Source organism: Phocoena sinus, chromosome 2 (assembly GCF_008692025.1).
Source record: "Phocoena sinus isolate mPhoSin1 chromosome 2, mPhoSin1.pri, whole genome shotgun sequence".
Classification (NCBI taxonomy): domain Eukaryota; kingdom Metazoa; phylum Chordata; class Mammalia; order Artiodactyla; family Phocoenidae; genus Phocoena; species Phocoena sinus.
In genome coordinates this window covers 138689973-138712198 of record NC_045764.1, presented here as the reverse complement: position 1 = coordinate 138712198, position 22226 = coordinate 138689973, and the positions used below count along the sequence as shown (strand labels likewise).

Below are 22226 nucleotides of genomic sequence, written 5' to 3'. Positions count from 1 at the left end.
ATACATCGTGGAAAGATGGTGCCCCTCTGTGCTTCTTCAGAACCTCATTCTTTTGGACTGTTACCATATATCCCTAAACATTAGAAAGGTCTGTTTCCTGGTCTCTCTCTCCACTGGACTGTCAATTCTTTGAGGGTACAGCACTGGGCACATGGTAAGCCTTCATGAATGCTTTTGGAATGAATGAACAAAGCTTTTATATTTTGCAAAGTGCTTTCCTCTACACTGCCTCTCAAAAAAAGCACAATTGACCACTATCATTGAAACCAACTGAGATACTAAGTCTAAAACTAGTCAATTATGCAAGTGCCAAAAGGTAACTTCCTCAAGTGCCAGGAGAAATGGTTCAGCCTGGGCCTGTGCTCTCTGAGCCAGGACCTCCTGCCGATAAGGATCCTAACGGGGGTCACAGACAGGTGATCCTTCAGTAGATTTTCAATCTACGTGGCAGAATATGTTCGGGGCAGAGCTTCTCAAACATCCGAGTGGACTTGAATCATCTGGGAATTCTGATTCAGTAGGACTGGGGTCAGGCCTGAGATTCTGCATTTCTCAGGCCACAAGGATGTCTCAGCTGGACTCAAATCACTCTTGGAGTAGCAAGTGTTTAAACCCTGGAGACAGAACACCTGGGTTGAAATCATAACTCTACTATTGACTAGCTTTTTGGCCATGGCCAAACAGTCCAGTCGCTCTGTACTCCAGCTGAAAAATGAGCATCAAGGTACCTGCTTGATAGAGTGTTGTTGTGAGGTTTTAATAGACGTGGGGAAATACCTGGCTCAGACCAGCCTCCACAGATATCTATTCCCATCGCTGGACTGATACTACTTATTTTCAAACACGGCCCCTCATTATGAAATACACTTTTAGACAGCAGTTCACCTCAGCCAGTCAGATCCGATGACCTCCCTGAGAAAACTGAGCTGAACTACATTTACTTTACTATAATGAACCACCCTCTAACAAACTATTACTAATGTCAACATAATTTGATTTTTTTCCTCTGAAGGCATGCCTCTTACTCATAACTAAACTTTGGTTTGATTCTTATTGTAAATCAGAAGCAGTTCTTCTTTATGCAATTGAACACCAACTTTGCTAATTCAAAGAACTCTTTATTTTTAAAAATATAATGATACACTTCAAAAATGCATGTTCATCAATGAAACTTTCCCATAGATCTAGGTGAAAGTGCATGGTTCTCTGGAATGAGACGTGCTTAGGAATCCCAGGTCCATCACTTACAACCTTTAGGACACTGGACAAATTATTTAATCCTTCTCACTTTCTGTTTTCCTCAACAGCAAAAGGGGGATGATACCTACTTTATAAGCTTGCTGTGAAAATTAAAGGACTTGACACATAGTAGACATCTAATAATTGCCCTCTCTTTTAAGATTCACATTAATCTACCAAGAAAATTTAGGCTTCTTGCAAAATAAGGGAAGCTTTTTACATCCTTTCCTCTGAGCATGCATTCATGTGTGAGTGTTTCTATTCAGAGGTACTTAGTTTCAAGTGATAAAAGTGGTTGCTATAGAGACTTCTGAATACAACTGACTAGTGTAGATATAATATTAGAAGCAAGTCTCCAAGGAGTTAGGCTAACTCAAAAACCAAGTCACAGTCTTCCGTTCAAACTCCCATCTATTTTAGCCTACCTTTGGTCATCTCCATATTGCTTGCTGGACCATAAGTAGCAACAGCTAACATCCACTAAGCCCTCCCTTATGCCAGGTACCACACTAAACCCTTTATGGACTGTAAAAGCCCACTCTTATGCACTTTGGAACTTCTTGGCCTCCCCCTCTGTTCCATTTTCCCCTACAGGCTGTCTGGGCTCTAAGTGGCTTCTCCCTGGCACAATCCAACAAAGTCTTGCCTCCCTCCCATGCAAGGTAACTCTCAGCTCCCACCACAGGCCTCTCCGTTGATGTCAAGGCTTGGAAATGTACAGAATCCTGCTTGGCACTCATGTATATAAAGTCCAGAGTCGGGGGGCGGGGTGGGTGGTATTAATGCCCCATGCAATAAATTTTTCTCCCCTTGGACAGATGTCCTGAGACTAGTTTATACAGCTTCTTAGGGTATGGTTTCACAAGAGCAAGCCATGAGTCACAATTAGTGGTAGCCAACTCCATTAGACATTCTCATACCGGCTCTCCCTTCCCTGCCTCACTCTCCTCGTCCTTCACTCTTGTCGCCGGGAATTGCATGTCCTAACAAAGTAGGCTCTGCTTTTGGGAAATCCAGCTAAGAAACATCTTTTTTTTTTTTTTTGTGGTACGCAGGCTTCTCACTGCTGTGGCCTCTCCCGTTGTGGAGCACAGGCTCCGGACGCGCAGGCTCAGCAGCCATGGCTCACGGGCCCAGCCGCTCCGTGGCATGTGGGATCTTCCCGGACTGGGGCATGAACCCGTGTCCCCTGCATCGGCAGGCGGACTCTCAACCACTGCCCCACCAGGGAAGCCCCAGAAACATCTTTTTAGACATTCATATTAACCTAATGAGGTAGGTATTTCAATATCTTCATTTTATGGGAGAGGAAACTAAGGCTTAGAATGGCTAAATAACTTAAATCCTTGCCCCCAGTATCATATGCCCAGCCAGAATTATCCAAGATTTGCCAGTATTAATGCTCAAAGTCCCAAGCTTTATGGGGAACCATGATGTCTACCTTCTTCCCCCACAAACCTTTCACCCTAGCTATTTATAAGTATAGTAAGTGTGTGAGATGAAGAGGGGATAAGATGGACACATCTTATTGGAAGTTGGAAACTTCCAACTTATTGGAAGTTGGGAGCTGGAAACACACACTACTTTGAATTTCATATCCTTTTAGGCCCCTGCTCTTGATATTAACTAACAGTTCCTAGTTTTGTCATCAACTTCAATGCCAAGGTTAAAATATCCTAGTTAATGAGCATCTTCCCACTTATCTATCAGGCTCTCTGTTCAGATAAATGCTCACTCCATCTGCAGGTTTGTGGTGAAGTCCTGGGGAAAGGGTCTGAAATAACTGTCCTATGAAACTTGAATCTGACGCCACTCCAGGCAATGGCCAGGCTCTGGATGGGGACAATCCAAGCTGTGGTCCGTGAAAACTGGGCTTTGTGGCCCCTTCCTGGGCTGATCTGAGACCAAGATTTGTGAAGGCTGATATTTTTATAGCAATTAATTATTTCAACACACTCTACCTATCAGCAGGCAACTAAAGGCACTCCTCTTGTGGGTACTGTTAATACCACTAATCCATCTGACCTTCCTGCGAGGCAAAAATCTCTTCATTTTTATCCCCATTTGGCAGATTTTAATTAACTTCTCAAGGCCAATCAGTTAATCAGTGGAAAGCGGAGATGAAAAGTGGGACAGCTGCCTCTCTGTGCACTCAAAATCACCAGCCACCCTCCCATCGTCTTCCCTGCCAAGCCTTAGGTCTGCAGGAAAAAGTCGACAGCCTTTTCCGGCAGAGAAGAGCAGTGATTGCAAACCCATCAGCCTAACAGGTAGTCACACTGCATGACCAGTTCCCTTCTGAGGCAAAATAAATGATTCCTTTAGCTCTCGTATCCTGGGTTTTTCTTTACGATGGGAATACTTGTGTCACATTGTCAAAACCCATGAAGATATAAAGATTTTCTATCAAACTGAAAGGCTTTCTGTTTTAGCAAGATAGTGTTAATGTCATCTGTGTGGCCCAAAGTAAACAGACCCACAGTGTGTTCCCGATGCCAGATACGCAGGGGAAGACAGGCTTCTTAATACAGCTAAGAGGCAAATAAATCAATTCTTAAAAGGCGAGCTAAGCCTGCATCGCAGGCATTTACGGGAACTGCCTCCGAGCTGCATCTGAGGTTCTACTGTAGGAGCACCAAATTACAGTTTTTGCCTCAAAATAGATAGGAGGTTGAATGGAGCACACAGAGATGTCTGGGTATTTTTGAAGTCTGAGAACATTTAGTGCCCTCAACATCAAATCTACTAAAGCTCCATGAGGCAGGTAAATGGGGGGCTATCTGGAGAAAGCAATTCCAAGGCTAATGGTACAGTTATCAAGGGGAGAGACTGTCAATAGGCAGGTAAACAGTTCCGTTTTGTTGTTGTGGCGAGAGAGCCAAAAAGCATAGTATTTTTAAACATTAAATGTTACTGTGTGGGATGTGATATGACTCTTGGCAGTAAACTGGTAGGGAAGCACAATTTATTTTACAAAACGTATAAGGTTGATAGCTTTGAGGGTCTCTGTATGAAGGTTTGCTTTTAACCAGCCACAAGCCACCTATCTGTGTGGCCACTTCTGGTCCTCAGCAGTAACACAACACCCAGGCACACCTGCACCTGTGCCATCTCCTTATGCGCTCTCTACATGCCCCAGTGCCTTAGCAGTCAGGCTTTGAAACATAACTATCTGTGATTATTTTTCTTCTCCTTGATTTGGAGAAGCATTTGAGCATTTGGTGTTTATGACAGTCCAGGTCCTAATAAGAGATGCGTCCTGTTTCTTTTCTCAGTCAGACTGATACTAACAAAATCCATCCACCCTTCTCCTTCCTCTATTCGCACAAATTAAAAGTTTCATATAGTTACGTGACTTATTTCATCAAAATTAATTTCAAAGTAGGTACTAGACACCACTATTTAATATGTCTTAATGTCACAGAATCATAATCAGAGGGGTCTAGCTAATAAAGAATAACCATAAGTGCCTGTAAGGTAAAACAATGTTTGTAAATTCTTATCACGGTGCCTGACACATAGTAATTGCTCAAAAATGGTAGTCTCTATCATCGTCACCTCCAGTCATACTTCTGGGTGTTTAGGCATATTCGAGAGTAAGTTTCAATTGAAAAAGAAATTTAGACGACGCGTCTTTTATCAGAGATTCATCCAAAAAGCAAAGTCAATGGCCAGAGGATCATGATAGACTAATGCCATCGCCTAGATCTTCAATTCAGTTCGGAGCTAACAAATATGCTCATACTGTAAGATCTTCCTCATGATATCTTGTATAATCTCATTTGCAGGGGCATTGTATTTTAGTTTCATTTTCGAATAATTCTCACATGCAAAGAATCATAACTCAAGATTTGGTGTAAATAAAAATAAACTCCATTTAATTGAAACCATGAAGGAAATAATCCAGTCTCCCTAAAGAACTAAAAACCCGTTATAGATAAAAAAAAGAAGCCTGATGGTTGCTGGGTTCATTCTGCCACCATGCTTCTTTTTATTTTTCCGTTTTGCTAGATTCCACTTATATATGATTCTTTTATTGGTACACATCAGGGCTGGGCCTTTGTCATCTGAACAAAAAATATATTTCCATTAAAGGCTCTTAAGGTGTTTGTTCTTCAAAGCAATGCTTCCTTCTTTTGGAGAAATTTTTTCTTGAGGGATGGAGGAGGGGAGAAAGAAGTGGGGGGAAGGAAAAGGGGGAAGGGAGAGGGGAGGGGAAGGAGAACGACCAACCAAAGAGCACACAATACCCGAGCAAGAAAAAAATGGAAAACAAACAACTTGCCTCTGGACTCCACACGGAGGAGCTGTCAGTGGCATACGAATCTTCAAATCTCCGGTTATTAAAAGCTGTCTCCATCTCCAAGCTGCCCTGTGTGGACTGCCGGCTGAGGCTGCGGACCACGCTGGTCTCTTGGGGAGATGTGCCATGGTGCCTGGTGTCCCCCACCTCACAAGGGGACTGTGTGTGGGCAGAGATGGGGTCATCTTCACCATAAGACAGATTCTCAGAATAAGTCAGTTGGCTGGCTCCATCCAAACCTAAATTTGCAAAAGGGAAACTCTCTCAAATATATTATCATGTTTCACCTTTTTATCTAGAGAAAATAAGCAGTAGCAACTACACCAATCAAGTCTGCAAAAACAAACTCACTAAACAACACCTGCAGAAACATACTTTCATCTATATGGTAGATAAATTTGGTCCATAAAATCGAAACCCATTAGTTCATTATGTAGGGTACAAGAAGGTTTAATGCTTTATAATAATATGAGTATAAAGGATGAGCATTATGTGGATAAAATAAACACATTAGCATTTGGTTGGAGCTAATGACCACAAGACCTTCGGGATGAATCTAGAAAGCAAGAATAGTGATCAGCTATAGAGATCATATGTTTTCCTGGCTTTACCATTCTTCCGTCTCTCTTCCACGTTCGCCATATCACCCTCTGCTCAAAAGGCTTCAGTGGTTCTCTCAAGCAAAAAGTTCTCTACTTAATCCACGGAAAGAACACTGGACCTGGATTCATATGATCTGAGTTTAAATCCTAGCTCTGCATTAAGAACCTGAACAACATTTGAACTGCCTTAACCTTTGTTTTCTTACCTATAAAATGATGATAAAAGCCATCAGAGAGTCATTGTGGACACATGAAATAATATCTGCCTGGCAACCACCAGCCCTCCCATAAATTTTAGCCTTGCTGACCTGTCTGGCCTCAACCAACCCAGCAAATCCCATTTGCTATACTACCTCCCAACTCACAGACACCTGTGGTCTCACAGGTCCATGAAAATGTTAGCTGTGTATTTTGGTTCACAGCAGTCCTCAAGCCCTCCCTCCTGTCCTTTCCTTCCTGTCCATCCAAAGCCCCGACAACTCCTGAATCTTCCCTGACTCCTTCAGGCTCAGTGTCTTTCTCAGGCCTCGTGTCATCCTATTCTCTTTCTCTTCATCCCCCTCCTCTTCCTCAGTGTCCAGGTTACCCTCAGATAATAAGGAAAAACTGACAGGGTCTCCCTAAGCAACAGCTTTCACCCTAACTTGCTTCCACATCCAGAAAGTAGACAACGATGTCGTATCTCTTGGGCCTCTACTCTTCTCCAGTGGGCCCCATCCCAGGATGATAGAAAATTAGAGATATAGACAGGATTAGTGAGGATGACAAAGTATATATGGTAAATTCAGCTCTTATTTACACACTGTATGATAGCAATTGCTCCCACAGTTGGTCTTAAAATCCGAGCTAAAACATAACGTCCTTGAAAGCGCTAAGCCACATCTGTATACTGCATAGTCTTTATCTACCACTGGGTTTTACTAAATCTCAAATAACTTTAAATGCTAGGCAGATAAAAAATATTTGAAACAGTCAGGTGTGTAGCAATATCGAGTGGTGGTGACAGTGGTTTAGCAGACAATATATGACCCACATACAATAAACACCCAAATTTTAAAATACGTTATCACCCTATGCAGACCATATAAAAACATCTTTGGGAAGACTTGGTTTTCAGGGCACAACTTCAGACTCCTGATTTGGGATTTTGCCAAACCATGGCAAGCCATTGAGATGTTCCCCATCTGCCCTGTTATTCTTAATAATTCACTTCAGGCCTCTTGGAAGCTCTGTCATAAGGCACCTAACATCTTTACATTCACATTTTCCGTTATTTGGCAAACGCCCTTAAAAATGGCCACAGAAAATGACAGAACGAGGGATATTCCATATGCAAAGACCCCATAACACAAAGCAGAATTTTCTTCTCAGGCTCTAATTAGCCCATCCATTCCTCACATACACGAACACTAAAATGTCCTATTAAACAGTGGGTCATCCATCAACGTGTGTAGCACCCAGAAGGATCTCAGCACAAAATCTAACTTTGCCAAGAAATTACCCCCATAAAATTGTCTCATGACTTCAACTCCTACGGTGATAATACTTAGATCAGTAATAATGGAATTTTCAAAAGCTACATTAAAGCCTTGAAAAGCTATTCATAACTGAAAAACATAAGAACTATATTAATGTAACAAACCATTTTCCTTGACAGACAAGCAAGGAATGAATTAGAAAGGCAAATCTGGGGGACAAGTCAAGTTGCAAGGAGGGGTAAGGGGAAAGGTGATTCCCTGTTACATAAAGCAGTCTTCCTGTGCTTTAAGTTAAAGAAGGTCATGTCACCTTAAATACATATGGAAAAGTAATTGCCTGTTGTCGAGAAATGTATCCTGGCTTCTTAGAAATTACAGGGCATAAGTATGTCACATCAACCATATTTATTTTAGTAGAGGAACATTTTTAGTTCATATCCCATTTTGATGGAGTGTAAACCTATTATCCAATTACTTTCTTTCTACTCCCAGACCCCTCCCTCCATCACCCATATACCAATACTTTTGCTAACCATCTGTGATGGTCAGTTTTACGTGTCAACTTGGCTATAGGCCTCAATTATTCAATCAAACAGTAATTTAGGAGTTACTGTGAAGGCATGTCGTAGGTGTAATTAAAGCCCTTAAGCAACTGACTTTCAGTAGAGGGGATTATACTACATAATCAGTCCATTGAAAGGCCTTAAGAGGAGAACTGAGGCATCCCTGGAGGAGAAGCAATTTCATCTATGGACTGAAGTTTCATCTCCTTCCTGAGAGTTTCAGCCTATCCTTCCCAGCAGCCTGTCCTGTGGATTTCAGAGCTGCGTATTCCAGTGGCCTACACAGCCCCTACAATCGCATAAGTCACTTCTTTGCAATAAATCTCTTGAAATATTATATATATATATATATATATATCTCACCCTGAAATCCCCTTCATATCTGATTGATACAATCTTGCCTGATACACCATAAAGTCTTGCTTGATACACCATCCTAAACAAAAGTGAGCACAGATTCTGGGGATGATTGACCTGTTTTAAATGACACCAGGAAGGTAATGACTAGCTTCTATGAAACACCCTAAGAACTAAATATTTCACAAGCAAAAATAAGGCTTTGCTCAAAACAAACAAACAAAAAGCCCAATAAGTGGGCTATCATTCTGCAGCCCACCTTTCGTGCGTAAAGACCTCATGCACAACTTCTGATTCAGATCACTTGGCTCAAACCCTCTTTGACATTATCAGGAATACAGGGACAATTAATGCACAATAACACTAAATCAGATATGTGAGACAGGAGAGAACTTGCCTGGAATATGAAGATTTTTTACGTGGGTTTGGGCCTTGAGTTTCACTGGTCCAACATTTTGAATGCATTTTTTAAGTGAAACAATTGTCGACAATTAAATTTGATCTTAGAAAATTGTGTTTAAGGTAGAGGGAAAAATAGCTAAATAGATAGAGAACAGGCACCAAAAAACAGATCCTCTCTGGGGTTCATGCTTAATCTTTTCCTTATTCTTTACTGCGGATGCAAATTCATTGATCTAAAGATGAACCAAAAAAAAGGAACACAGAAAAAAAAAATCATGCAATAAAAATTACATTAACATTTCCATGGCATTTGATAACCTAAAATTTAGCACACAGTTAATCATTCCTATGAAAATCCTGATGATTTTCTTCCAAATCTACAGGTAATTCATTTAATGTAGTGGACATTTTCCTCCGTCCGACAGAGAAAAATTTAGCCTTTCTATCACCATCTGTCAAAAACTTCAGAATTGCACCAGTTATGACAAAAGTTGTTGCTAATTCCAGGAAGGGTGAGGGCTAGAGTGTTTGTGAGAACTCTCAGAACAGCAGCCATTTGTATAAATCAAAATCTAGACACTTGGGCTTCTGGGAAATGGGGCCATTAGCTTTAGAATTAAACAAGCTACTGTAGGGGATCAGCTGCTATTAACTTTCATTAGCTAACATTTGCCGTCTCAGTGGAGAGAGAGGAATGCTGTGATGTAACAGCAGAGAAAGAGAAAACAGGAGAGGGGGTGAGGAGATGACAGAGGGCCATTAGCTACTGCTACTATGCTTTGGTTACATCGGGAGTTTATCTCCTGGCTTACCTGGGGCTAAAAAGGAGAGCAGTAAAATGTTACGTAGGCCCATGCCAATAAGTAAAATTACATGATGGTCAGCAAATTATTATATTCCTGCTGAAAAATAGGGTTCTTTTTATTAATTTTCCTTTTTTCCCCCTGCCTCATCCACATCACCAAATCAGAAATTTCTTCTCTGTTAACTTCTCTCAATTCTGTGCTCTCCTTTTTGTCTTTCTACTACTAAGTGTTGAAAAACAAGGAAGATCAACTATGCCCCCACTGGTTGGACGGACCACAGGCCCAATGGAAAGAAGAGATTAGAGAACCCAGGTCATTTAGACCAGGTCACTACAGTGGACAGTATGACATTTTCTCTGGCTTTTTACCAAATACACTCCACAGATCCTCCCCTGTTCCAATGTCCTGTGCCTATTCAGGGTTCTGGACATAAAGGAGTTGGAGAGATGCCTGACCTTCGCTGGGGAAAGCACTAAGAAATATCATACTGTTCTTTTCCTAGGTTCTTCTGTGTGCACGGTGGGGAGGGAGAAGGACCCTTGACAAGGCCCACCCGCAGTCACAGGCTGTGCTTACCCTACCTCTGAGTGTCCTCCTCTCCCTTTGTGAAAGGTAAACTTACGATGAAGATGGAGGCTGGCGTAAAACCTGCTCTGACCCATGAATTCTCACACGGGCTGGGGTCCAGAAACTACAGGGAATGAGGGAGGGTGTGCCGGGCATGTGTTGTTTGAAAAAGGTTATTTAATATTATTATAACACATATTTTAATTTGGAAGATAAAACACACCTACTGTTTAAATATTACAAACTATCGAAAGTAAGGCTTCAAAAATCTGAGGTTACATAGATATATGGAAAATAGACTCTACGTTTCCAAATGGGAGGAAAGGCACAGAAGTGCAATGTCAGCAGACAGCTATGTAAAATTTTTGTCCTCGTCAGAAGGCAACAAGATTTTACAAAGCTTGGTAAATACCGTTATAGTCGTTAGTGTTCAAAATGTACAAAGCAGTAACCTACAAGAAAGGAAGGGATCCCACAAGTGGGGGTCAAGACTTTGGCACGTCTGATCCTTTCTCTCTGCAACGAGGCTGCTTGTGAGGTATGAAGCAGCCCTTCTGCCCTGTCCCAGCCTCTGGGTCCTGCCCTATTTTTCTTTTTCCTCTCTGGACTCTTAGATGCGAGTGCAGTGACTCAAAAACACTCTTACCATTAGACATCCCTGGTCTAGATAAAGGAAAGGTTTGATGCAAAGAATACCTTCGCAGGCAGACACTTCTGTGCTGGCCTCTTCGTGGGTGGAAAGCCAGCGGCTGGGTTTTGGTTTATGCTCCAGTCCTGTCTGCTTTCCTTTCTCAGATGCTCCCGAGCGGAAACCCTGGGACCGGGGCACAGAAATCTCAAATTGTTTGATAACCTCCTCTTCGCTGTCAGAAGATGTGGGCAGCTTCTCATCAACTCCAAAGGTGTTAACTGGAAGCAAACAAGAGCAATGAGTCTCCTGCGGGGCCCATGAGAAAACAGAGATAGATAATCCGGAGAGATAGAAGAACATGGCCAATCAGTCTGGATCAAAGCAGACTGAACCTGGGTAGAAAGAATTCAAAGCACTTTTTCTTTTTTGCGATACGCGGGCCTCTCACTGTTGTGGCCTCTCCCGTTGTGGAGCACAGGCTTTGGATGTGCAGGCTCAGCAGCCATGGCTCACGGGCCCAGCCGCTCCGCGGCATGTGGGATCTTCCCGGACCGGGGCATGAACCCATGTCCCCTGCATCGGCAGGCAGACTCTCAACCACTGCGCCACCAGGGAAGCCCTCAAAGCACTTTTGAAACACAAATTTGAGTCCACAGGAATGAAACAGGAAAAGAAAGCTCAGGAGGGTAATTAGAAGTACACGGCTAGAACCAAGAGAAACCTCTGGGACACCCCTGACTAACATAATGAGCCCTCTTGCTGAGCTGGGTATCCTGCTGATTTGTTATGTTGCTGGCATGTGCTCATGACTGTGAACAGGACAGCAATCTGCACCTGTGCCTTATGTGTAGTTCTCGTCAATGATGACGGAAAATACTCTCTTCGCCTCACCTCAGTTATTAAAACATACAGAGCCAAGCCCCACTTCAGAGAAGAGATATCAGCAACTGAGATCTTCCCCAAACTTCCAGTTTTGACAAGTGACACCACATTGTATGGGTTTAAAAAGTTAATAAATAACTAGTTTATACTAGAAATGCCTTTCTCAGCACCAATGACTCAACCCAAACACCCTTTAAATTATTCGTACCACTTTTCCCACCCCAGCACCCTGCTCTGTCCTCTTTGTTTCTCCAGCAGGCCATGATCATGATCAGTTCTGCCCTCGCCTGTGCTGCTCCTTCCACCTGAAACTCCCCCTCCCGCAGGTGTTGACCTGGCTGGCTCCTCTCACCACGGAGGTCTCAGCTTGACTGTCACTTCAACCTAAACACTTCTCTGACCATCCTCCTACCTGAAGCAGCTCTGTTCCCGTACCTACCACCTTTCTTTCTTCCTTTCTTTCTTTCTTTTCTTTCCTTCCTTCCTCCCTCCCTCCCTCCCTCCCTCCCTCCCTCCCTCCCTCCCTTCCTTCCTTCCTTCCTTTCTTTCTTTCTTTCTTTCTTTCTTCTCCCCCATAACTTCCATGAAAATAAAGACATCACCTGTTTTGTTAACTGATGTCTCTGTAGTATGTAAAGCAATGCCTGCTGCATAGTAAGTACTTAATAAACACTTGTTAAATGTTGAATAGATTGGTGAATAGCCAGTATTTTCTCCCAAAACCCTGAGTGCTCCTTCCCGCTCCCCAACAACACTCACACATGCTTTCCTGTGCCTGGAATATGCTTTTCCAGCCCCGTCTAGACTCGTCCAGAATCTAGCTCACCATTCAGGTCCCAGCATAGACATCATTTCCTCCAGAGAGTCCTTCCTTGACCCCTTAAATCAAGTTTAGGGATTTAAGGCTCCTTCCACATGCTGTGAAATCACTCCCTGTCCTGTCCTGTCCTGTCAGTGCTCCCTCCAGCTCTGTGGCAGAATTACCTATTTAATTGCCGCCCATTCCACCTAACCTGTACACACCCTGAAGGTAAGGGGCACGTCAGACTGCCCACCTTTGCATCCCTCCAGGCATTATCTCTGTGCCAGGCGCGTGGCAGGCTACTCTGTAAACATTTGCTGAGTGAGATTTGGAAACGATAAATAATAGGGAATTATTTTTTAAAGATTTACTCTTTCCATCCAAAAGTCACACAGTGGCTCCTGGGAAGGATATGGGTGTTAATTCACAGATGGGTCCTGAAGATCACTTCTGAATCAGAGGCTAAGAAGAAATTAAAAAGCAATATTTTAAGTGACAGAAAATACTTTAAACACCAGCCTGGCCAAAACATTTATTCTCTGGCTTAAGAGTTGATTTTCCTGAGGCTCTTTGGAAATTAGTAATTATAACAGACTGAATGCTTTTCACGTGCCAGGGGCTGTCCTAAGCGCCTTACACATATCTCACACAAAACCCCTATTACTGTTCCCATTTTCCAAGTATGAAAATTGAGGCAGAGAAAAGTCTACAACTGGCTGAAGATCGTACTGCCAGGAAGGGGAAGAATCAAGATTTGAATCAAGTCAGCCTGTCTCTAGAGACCACGTTTCTAATCACTCTGCCAGAGAATGGGAGAGAGATGGCAGAAAGAACTCTTATTCTCTGTGCTCACATTAGCTAGCTGAGTCTATGTGGTCAAGTCTCTTAACCTCTCTGACCCTGTTTCTTCATTTGTGGAAGAAATATCTTCACTTTTAAGGTCTGGATAATTTCCCAGGTCTTTTCTAGATCTAAATTCTCCGACTCCAAACATTCTACCTGACAGGCACCAACATTCAATCTGTTTCTCTCTTTTATGGAGCAGCTAATCCATGAACATAAGAGCATAATATTGTTTTCAGCTCACTCAATTCTACTGTTGGCTGTGACCAGCTCCATGGTAGGACCTGAAAAGCTAAGTGTTAGAAAAGATTCCATTGCTGTCTCAACAGAATGCCATTACAAAGGACAGTCTCCTCACGTCTCAACGTGCTGGGCATAGTGCTCTGGCATGGGATGGACCATCACATATGGAAGATACCCAGAGACGAACGGGACCAAAACTAAACTCTCTCCACCTTTAGAGTATAGGACCGGCTAAGCACCTGGGAGATAGTCAGGGAGATACATGAATTGGTGAAGTGGCTGAATTAGACCTCCACTGGCACTTTTTCCAACTCTGATATTCCATTCCATTTGTATTACTAGGCCAGTTTTAAAAAATGTAAATAGTCAAAAGTCCTCAATTCTAAATTAAGTGAGTTAGTCCATGGGTATTTCCTCATGTATAAGATCAAGAACTAGGGCTTCCCTGGTGGCGCAGTGGTTGAGAGTCCGCCTGCCGATGCAGGGGACACGGGTTCGTGCCCCGGTCCGGGAAGATCCCACATGCCGCACAGCGGCTGGGCCCGTGAGCCATGGCCGCTGAGCCTGCGCGTCCGGAGTCTGTGCTCTGCAGCGGGAGAGGCCACAACAGTGAGAGGCCCACGTACCGCAAAAAACAAAAACAAAAACAAAAATAAAATCAGGAACTCGAATTCATTAATTTACCAGTATGTAGTCCTTGATTTTTTTTCAGTGAGTCACTGATCATCCACAGATTCTCCTCACTCAATATAAGAATCATAACAGTAACTATAATACTTCCCATTTACTAAATATATACTATATGCCAGGCACCTTCTGGGCACTTTGCATATATTATCCCATTTAATCATCACAGCAACACCATGAAGTAGGGATGATTATTATTATTATTCCCATTTTAGAGACAGGAAACAGAGGTATAGAGAGGTTAAGTGACTTGCCCTAGGCAACAAAGTTAACAAAGTAACAAAGCTGGGACTTGAACATAGAACCTCTGTTCTTAGTCACTGCACATATCATCAAACATCATTGCATCAGGACACTAGAGCCATATCTAGCTCAGAATGAGGTGAGAGAGGGTTCTACCATTTCCACCCTGAAATCTGCCAGGAGGTTGCTTCCTTTGTGAGAAGAGAAGAGCAGTGGGAAGAAGAGTCAGTCCATGTGAGAGTGAACACACTCAGGCTGCAGTATAACTGGCCCATTGCTCCTCGTGGGATTATAAATGCAACTGCACATGCTATGCTAAGCCTGAGTCCCCAAGGATCTCAGGGAATTCTCTGTTTAAAAAGGAAACCTACCATCTCTCCTAAAAACCACTGAGCAGCAACAGAAATCAATAGTGGTGCTATTATAACAATAAAAGCAATCCCATATAAAGCATTTATCATGTTCCAGGCACTGTTCTAGAATCTTACATATGATAACTTATTTACTCCTTACAATAACCCAGTGAAGTCAATACTTTATTGTCCCCATTCTGTGGATGGGGAAACTGAGGCACCATGAGGTTAGTAATTTGCCACAGTCATAACAGTTAATAAATAGTGGAACCAAGATTCAAACCCAGGTGGTCTTGCTCCAAAGTCAATATTATTAATGACTACATTATGCTCCCGCTACCATCTGCTTCTTCAAGGAAAAAAATCCAGGTTAAAATCTATACAACTGTGTTTGGTCACTAAGACGATAAAATCCCATAAGTTGGGCTAGAAAGGATTTTCATGAGCATCTATGTGTTCCCTCATTTTCACGAAAAGAAACCAAAGCCCAAAGAGGCAAACTGATTTGCCCATGGTTATACCAAGCCAGGACCAAACGGAGGTCTCCAGGTTTCCAGGTCAATGGTTTTGCCTCATTATTTTCCAAGCTCTCTCACTGGTCGGTTATTTTCTCAAATTTAAATTTTGACTCCTACCTTTTTGAAAGATCCCAGCTGCTACTTGCCTTGTAAGAGTCTGTGTCAACAACTAAATAGCTGATCTGGATTTCATTCAACATAAATCTTTGAAAATCACAAAGTCTCATCTAAGTTGTAGCACTTATTTCAGACATAAGATAGTACTTTCTGAAACACTGTATAAATACCAAGTTCAAACCCCTTTCAAGATATGCACTTGGGAAAGAGCATGATGGAAATTTGTAATAGAATCTTCACCTCTGGGCTTCCCTGGTGGCGCAGTGGTTGAGAGTCCGCCTGCTGATGCAGGGGACATGGGTTTGTGCCCCGGTCCGGGAAGATCCCACATGCCGCGGAACGGCTGGGCCCGTGAGCCATGGCCGCTGAGCCTCCGCGTCCGGAGCCTGTGCTCCGCAACGGGAGAGGCCACAACAGTGAGAGGCCCGCGTACCCGAAAAAACAAAACAAAACAAAACAAAACACTTAATCTCTTTATCTAATTATCTTGCTAAAACAACAGAGAAAAAGTTGCACAAATGTCATGGATGTGAATACATCTTGAAGTTGAGATTGTCCATTTCACTCAATCACGGAATGCAGGAGATCTTAGACACCCCCTCAGTAGCTACCACCAAAGAGAAGTCAGACTCTTCTGCAATCTTTCTGATGCATAGCCATCCAGCTCCATCCCTCTGTTCACACACTGCTGAGTTGCCACTGTGGGCTTCTTGCACTGGCAGGAAGTTCATGACTTTGACAGAAAAAGAGAGTTATCTGTAGACCCAACAATATCAAGTCTCTACAGCAGTGCCATCGGAACATGCCTCCCTCTGATTTTTAGTGATTTTTTTTTTTCTGGTAAAGAGGGGCAGAGGAAATGCCATCTTCATCTTCCACAATTAAGAGACAGGAAGGCGGGACCCCAGTGCCACAGAAACTGCCTGTCAGTCTAACATCAGTGAAGGCTAGGGTGGTTAAGAGTGCAGAATCTGGAGTCAAGCTACCTCAGTTTGAATCTGGGATCGTCTATTCGCTAGTCTGAGATCTAAGCAAGTTCCTTAATCTTTCTGAACTTCAGGGTCCTTATTTTGATATTCCTTATTTCTTAAAGTTGTTGAGAGGACTAAATGGGATAAACCATGTAAAGGTACTTAGTATATGCCTGACATATGATATGCTAAATATGTTAACGATTATCATTATGCCTCATCATGGCAGTGCCCTATGTGGAAACCCTTCTAGGAAGCCTCGCATTTACATGCAAAGGGAAGAATGCCTGTTCTCGCAGGGTCTGACTTGCAAACTCATCATTAGAGCTGCTGTAGGGAAAGGATGAAAGAAACAAGGGCTGGAATAGGAGAAAATTAAGCTGAAAATGTGGGTTGTATCACCTTCCTTCCCTCACTATACTTTTTTCCAAGCCTAGAGGTGGAGCACTCTGTGAGAGTTGGCAATGCTGTCTGGATGTGGGCAGTGCTCAACACCTGCTCATTTTGTTGCTTCTTTTAAGGCAACAAAACCACCAACTGGTGATGCAAAGAGAGGATTTCTTAAGCCTGACTGCTGCTATTTTACAGATGGAGAAAGACTTTATACACGATCAGTGAAGATCCAAGCTTATTAATTCCTTCCCACCCACACAGGAGCAATTAGGTGCAGGGAAGTACTGCTCATATCTTATAGATGGGTTGTAGAGACAGGCGGGGGTGGGTTGTGCTCCGTGGTACGGTACCTGGGTGCCACTTTTAGCTACAATTGCAGGAATCCCTAATATACCAGATTTCTCAAATACCCACGGCAAATGTCTGCCTAGAGTGGTTGGATAAGGATAGAAATAAGAACAAGAAGTTGGTTAGGGTGAGATAGGGAGGGTGGGAGGGAGAAGCAAGAGGGAGGAGATATGGGGAGATATGTATATGTATAGCTGATTCACTTTGTTATACAGCAGGAACTAACACACCATTGTAAAGCAATAAAGATGTTAAAAAAAAAAAGTTGGTTAAAGTGAAAAAGCAGAAGGGAGGGTCAAAGGTTGGCAACTGCCCCTGTCAGATCCTAAAAAAAATGGTCACATTTTTAGATGCATAATCCAACCATTCTTGGACTCAGGCAGGATAGGAAAAGATTTTTATAAATCATCAGCCTTGATTTTTTTCAGACTATGCTTTGTGGAGGTCTGGGTTTCCACAAAGGAGCTTCAATGCCACCCACAGTAAAAGTGGAGATGTGGGTAGTTGCACTGAGCAGGTTGAGCTATACACCCTGTACAATCAGGGCTGTTTTGCTTTAAAACAGCTTATATTTTTATAAGATTCTGTTGGGAAAAAAATAAGAGTCCTGACTTTTTTTTTTTAAGTTTGAAAAACATTGATCTAACCCAACTCTCTCATTCTACAGAATAGAAACTAAGGCTGAGACTACTTAAGGCACATAACTATATGTCAAGTAGCTAGTTAGTGGCAGAGGAAGGATTACAATCTGGTTCTCCGATGCACACTTGTTTTGTCATCCTACACCTTGTATGAGATGTTCTGACAACTTTATTTCATATATGAACAAAGAGACAGCACTTTAATACTTAAATATGAGTTAGTCAGATAGAAAATATTTTACTAAAATTAGTAACATAAAGATCACTACACTAGGGAAAAGTAAGTTACAATATTGAGGATTCCAGTTATGATAACAGCAGAGTAAGAGACTTGAACTAACCTAATAACACTTATGAATTCATGAAAAAAAATTTAAACCAACTATTTGAAGGCACAGGGAGTGAGCAGGAGTAGGCAGAAACTGGAGGGGATCGATTTTTTTTTTTTTTTTTTGCGGTACGTGGGCCTCTCACTGCCGTGGCCTCTCCCGTTGCGGAGCACAGGCTCCGGACGTGCAGGCTCAGCGGCCATGGCTCACGGGCCTAGCCGCTCTGCAGGATGTGGGATCTTCCCGGACCGGGGCACGAACCCGCGTCCCCTGCATCGGCAGGCGGACTCTCAACCACTGCGCCACCAGGGAAGCCCCGAGTATTTTTAAAGAAGGAAATTTCACTGGATGAGATCCATGGTTATACTACTTTTCTGCTGCAAGTATTCCTAAGTCTATGAGGCACAGGGCATCAAGGACTCAGGCAGAAATCACAAGCCTTATTGACTCGAGGTGTCAGAGGACAGAATTCAAGGCAATCCAGAGAAGCTGGAAATGGAGAAGGAAACCCCAGAAAAGAGGAAACCACAGAGAGGGAGCCCCAAAACCTGCATATGAACTTAGCTCAAACACTTGGCTAAAACCTGAACTATGAAAGCATGGGGGAAGAGTCCAAGAAACCTAGAAAAAGTAACAGCTAGTGGGCTAAAAATTTGATTAGACATTTTGGTTTAAGCCTACCTCAGTAGGGACTGAGTTACGAGACTGAATCTGGCCAAGGTAGAGGGGCTTGGAAGACACCCCAGGTTTTCCATTAAAACTTTAGAAGGGTCAACATTAGAAATAAGACTAAAACTGAAATAAGCCCAGCATAACAAACTATAAAACCAATATAGTCAAAGGAATCAACTAGTAATTTCACTGTGGGCTAAAACAAAAAGCAATATTCTTTATAGGAAGATGAAAGAATCTATTACCTTTACAACATTTCATCCATAATGTCCAGTGCACAGTCAAAAGTCACTAGACATACAAAGTAACAAGAAAAATGTGAATCATCAAGGAAAAAAAGCATTCAATTGAAACTAGCCCCACGATGACTCAGATGTTGGATGCAAAAGACAATATCTTTAAAGTACCTATTATAAATAAGTTCAAATAATCAAAGGAAAAGGTGATTGTAATGAATATAAATAAGGATAATTTCAGTAGAGAAATGAAAATAATATTTAAAAAACTAAATAAACTTAGAATTGAAAATAAAATCTTCGAAGTTAAAAAATTCAGCCAATTGGTTTTGTAGCAGATTGGAGATGGCCATGAACTTCGAAGGAGCTCAGTAAAAAGTAATCAATCTGAAGAACATAAAACCTTTGGAAAGAAAATAAACAAAACCTCAGTGAACAAGGATAACACATCAAGTTGTCTGAAATATGTGTAACTGGAGTCCAAGGAGGAAAGAACAAAAGGACTTCTCCCCCATGCTTTCATAGTTCAGGTTTTAGCCAAGTGTTTGAGCTAAGTTCATGTGGAAGAAAAATATTTGAAAAATAATGGCTGAGAATCTCCCAAATTTGGTGAAAAATCAGCATACAGATTCAAACATTTTAGTAATCTAGTTCAAAAGTTCTACAACTAGGCACATCACCATCAGCTAGCTGGAAATCAAAGATTAAACAAAATACCTGAAAGTAAGAAGAGAAGGAAAAATGCATTGCATACAGGAAAATAATAATACAAAGAAAACTGTCTTCTCTCAGAGACATTGGAAGCCAGAACACAATAGAATGACATGTTTAAGTACTGAAAGAAAAAAAAAAAACTGTCAACGCTGAATTCTATATCCAGAGAAATCATCCTTCAGAAAGGAACATAAAATAACCACAATTTTATATAAATGCAAAGAGAACTCATCAGACCTGCATTTCAAGAAATGTTAAAGGAAGTTCTTCAAATGAAAGGGAACTGGCAACAAACTGAATCTCAGATCTAAGGGAAGGAATGAAAAGCAATAATAGCAAAGGTAAATATGTGAGTAAATACAAAAAATATTTGATGTTTTCTTCTTTTACTTCTTCTGAAAGATAACTGAAGAAAGTATCTATATACTATTGCATGGGGGCAGGAGATGGATAAAGTGTGGAAAAGTAGAACATGAGATATGAATAACACAAAGGAGAGGGGAAGTAAGTGATTTATACTGTTGCAAAGTGGTGTTAATGCTGTGACATAAAGCAAAGAGTAAATCTGAAGTGGTACAATACTAACTCAAAGCGGACTATGATAAACTAAGGATGTATATGTAATTCCTAGAACAGCTATGAAAAAAGAAAATCCAAATATGTATAGCTAAAAATTTAATAGAGGAATTTAAATTGAATAGTAAAATAATAGGTGATTAACACAAAAGTAAAGCAGTAAGAGCAACAGAAGATGAAAATCAGAGGCAACAAATATCAACAGAAAACAGCAAAATGACATAAACCCAATAATTTCCATACATTAAATGCAAATGAAATATCACATTTGAAAGTAAAGACTGTCAAACTGAATAAACAAGCAAGACCCAATTATGTGGTGACCATAAGAGACACACTTTAAATATAAATACACAGACAGGTTAAAAGTAAAAGGATTAAAAAGATAAGTTATGCAAACTGTAAGCACAAAGAAGCTGATGCAGTTGTATTAATACCAAAGTAGACTTCAAGACAAGAGTTTTACCAGAGATGGAGGATATTTTATAATGATAAAGTGATCAACTCATCAAGACATAAAAATTATAAGTGTGTATGAACCTATTAGCAGGGCTTCAAAATACGTGATGGAAAAACTAGTGGAACTTAAAGGAGAAACAGACAAATTCAAAGTAAAGCTGAAGATTTTAACACCCTCTTCTCTGCAGTTAGTGGATAGAGCAACTAAGAAAAAAATCAGTAAGTATATAGATTTATATTATAACTCAACATATAGTTCACTGTGATAATGTGAACTTGAAAAGAAAGAGCATTCTGCAGTTTTGGGGTACAGAGTTCTATGACTGTCAAATAATACCAATATCTACATAACTCTTACAGAAAGTAGAGGAAGAGAGAACATTTCTCAACTCATTTTATGAGGCCAGCATAATCCTAATAAAAACACCTGACAATGACATCACAAAAATAGAAAATTTTACACCTATATCCCATATATCATAGTTACAAAAAATCCTTAGCAAAACATTAACAAATGAAATCCAGTAATGTATTAAAAGGATCATACATTATGGCCACAAAAGGTTTATCCTAGAAATGCAAAGTCGGTTTAAAATACTAAAATCAACTGATATAATTCATCAAATTAACACAATAAAAAAACCCAATCATTTCAACAGGCACACAAAAAGTAACAATATCCAACATCAATTTCTGATTAAAATAAAACAAAAAAATCTCAGCTTACTAGGGATATTCAACAATCTGAAAAGAGGGGGAATCTACTAAAACTCTATAGCTAACATCAATGATGAGACTACTTAATGAATTTTGTAAAGTCATTATATAAAAATCAATTACACTTCTATATTCTGATGACAAATGGAAATTTTTTAAAATTTTAATTCTGTTCTCAAAAGACGAAAATACATTAATACTTAAGAGTTAGTTTAACAAGAGGCATTCAAACCTACCGCACTAAAAGCAGTATTTCTGAGAAAAAATAGAAGTCTCAGTATTGTTAAGATATTAATTTCCCCAAATTAGTCTACTGTTTTAATGCAATCTAAATCAGTATCCAAGCAGATATTTTTTAAAATTTGACAATCAGACTCCAAAATGTATAAGGAAATAAAGGACTTAGAGTATTCAAAACAGGGACTTCCCTGGTGGCGCAGCAGTTGGGAATCTGACTGCCAATGCAGGGGACGTGGGTTCAAGCCCTGTTCTGGGAGGATCCCACGTGCTGTGGAGCAGCTAAGCCTGCACACC

General features: G+C 41.2%; 1 protein-coding gene across 2 annotated transcripts in view; it reads right to left on the bottom strand.

Moving 5' to 3' along the window:
• The window catches only part of SYT16 (synaptotagmin 16), a 115555-nt gene that overhangs the window by 25270 nt on the left and 68059 nt on the right, over positions 1–22226 (bottom strand). Inside the window, exons 2-3 of one of the 2 annotated variants that reach the window (XM_032623273.1) lie at positions 11014–11226; positions 5525–5781 (exon numbers count right to left, since the gene is read on the bottom strand). In XM_032623273.1, the coding sequence (XP_032479164.1) occupies positions 5525–5781; positions 11014–11226 (470 nt within the window). The remainder of the gene's footprint in view (positions 1–5524; positions 5782–11013; positions 11227–22226) is intronic. The other variant, XM_032623274.1, reaches the window with a different exon arrangement.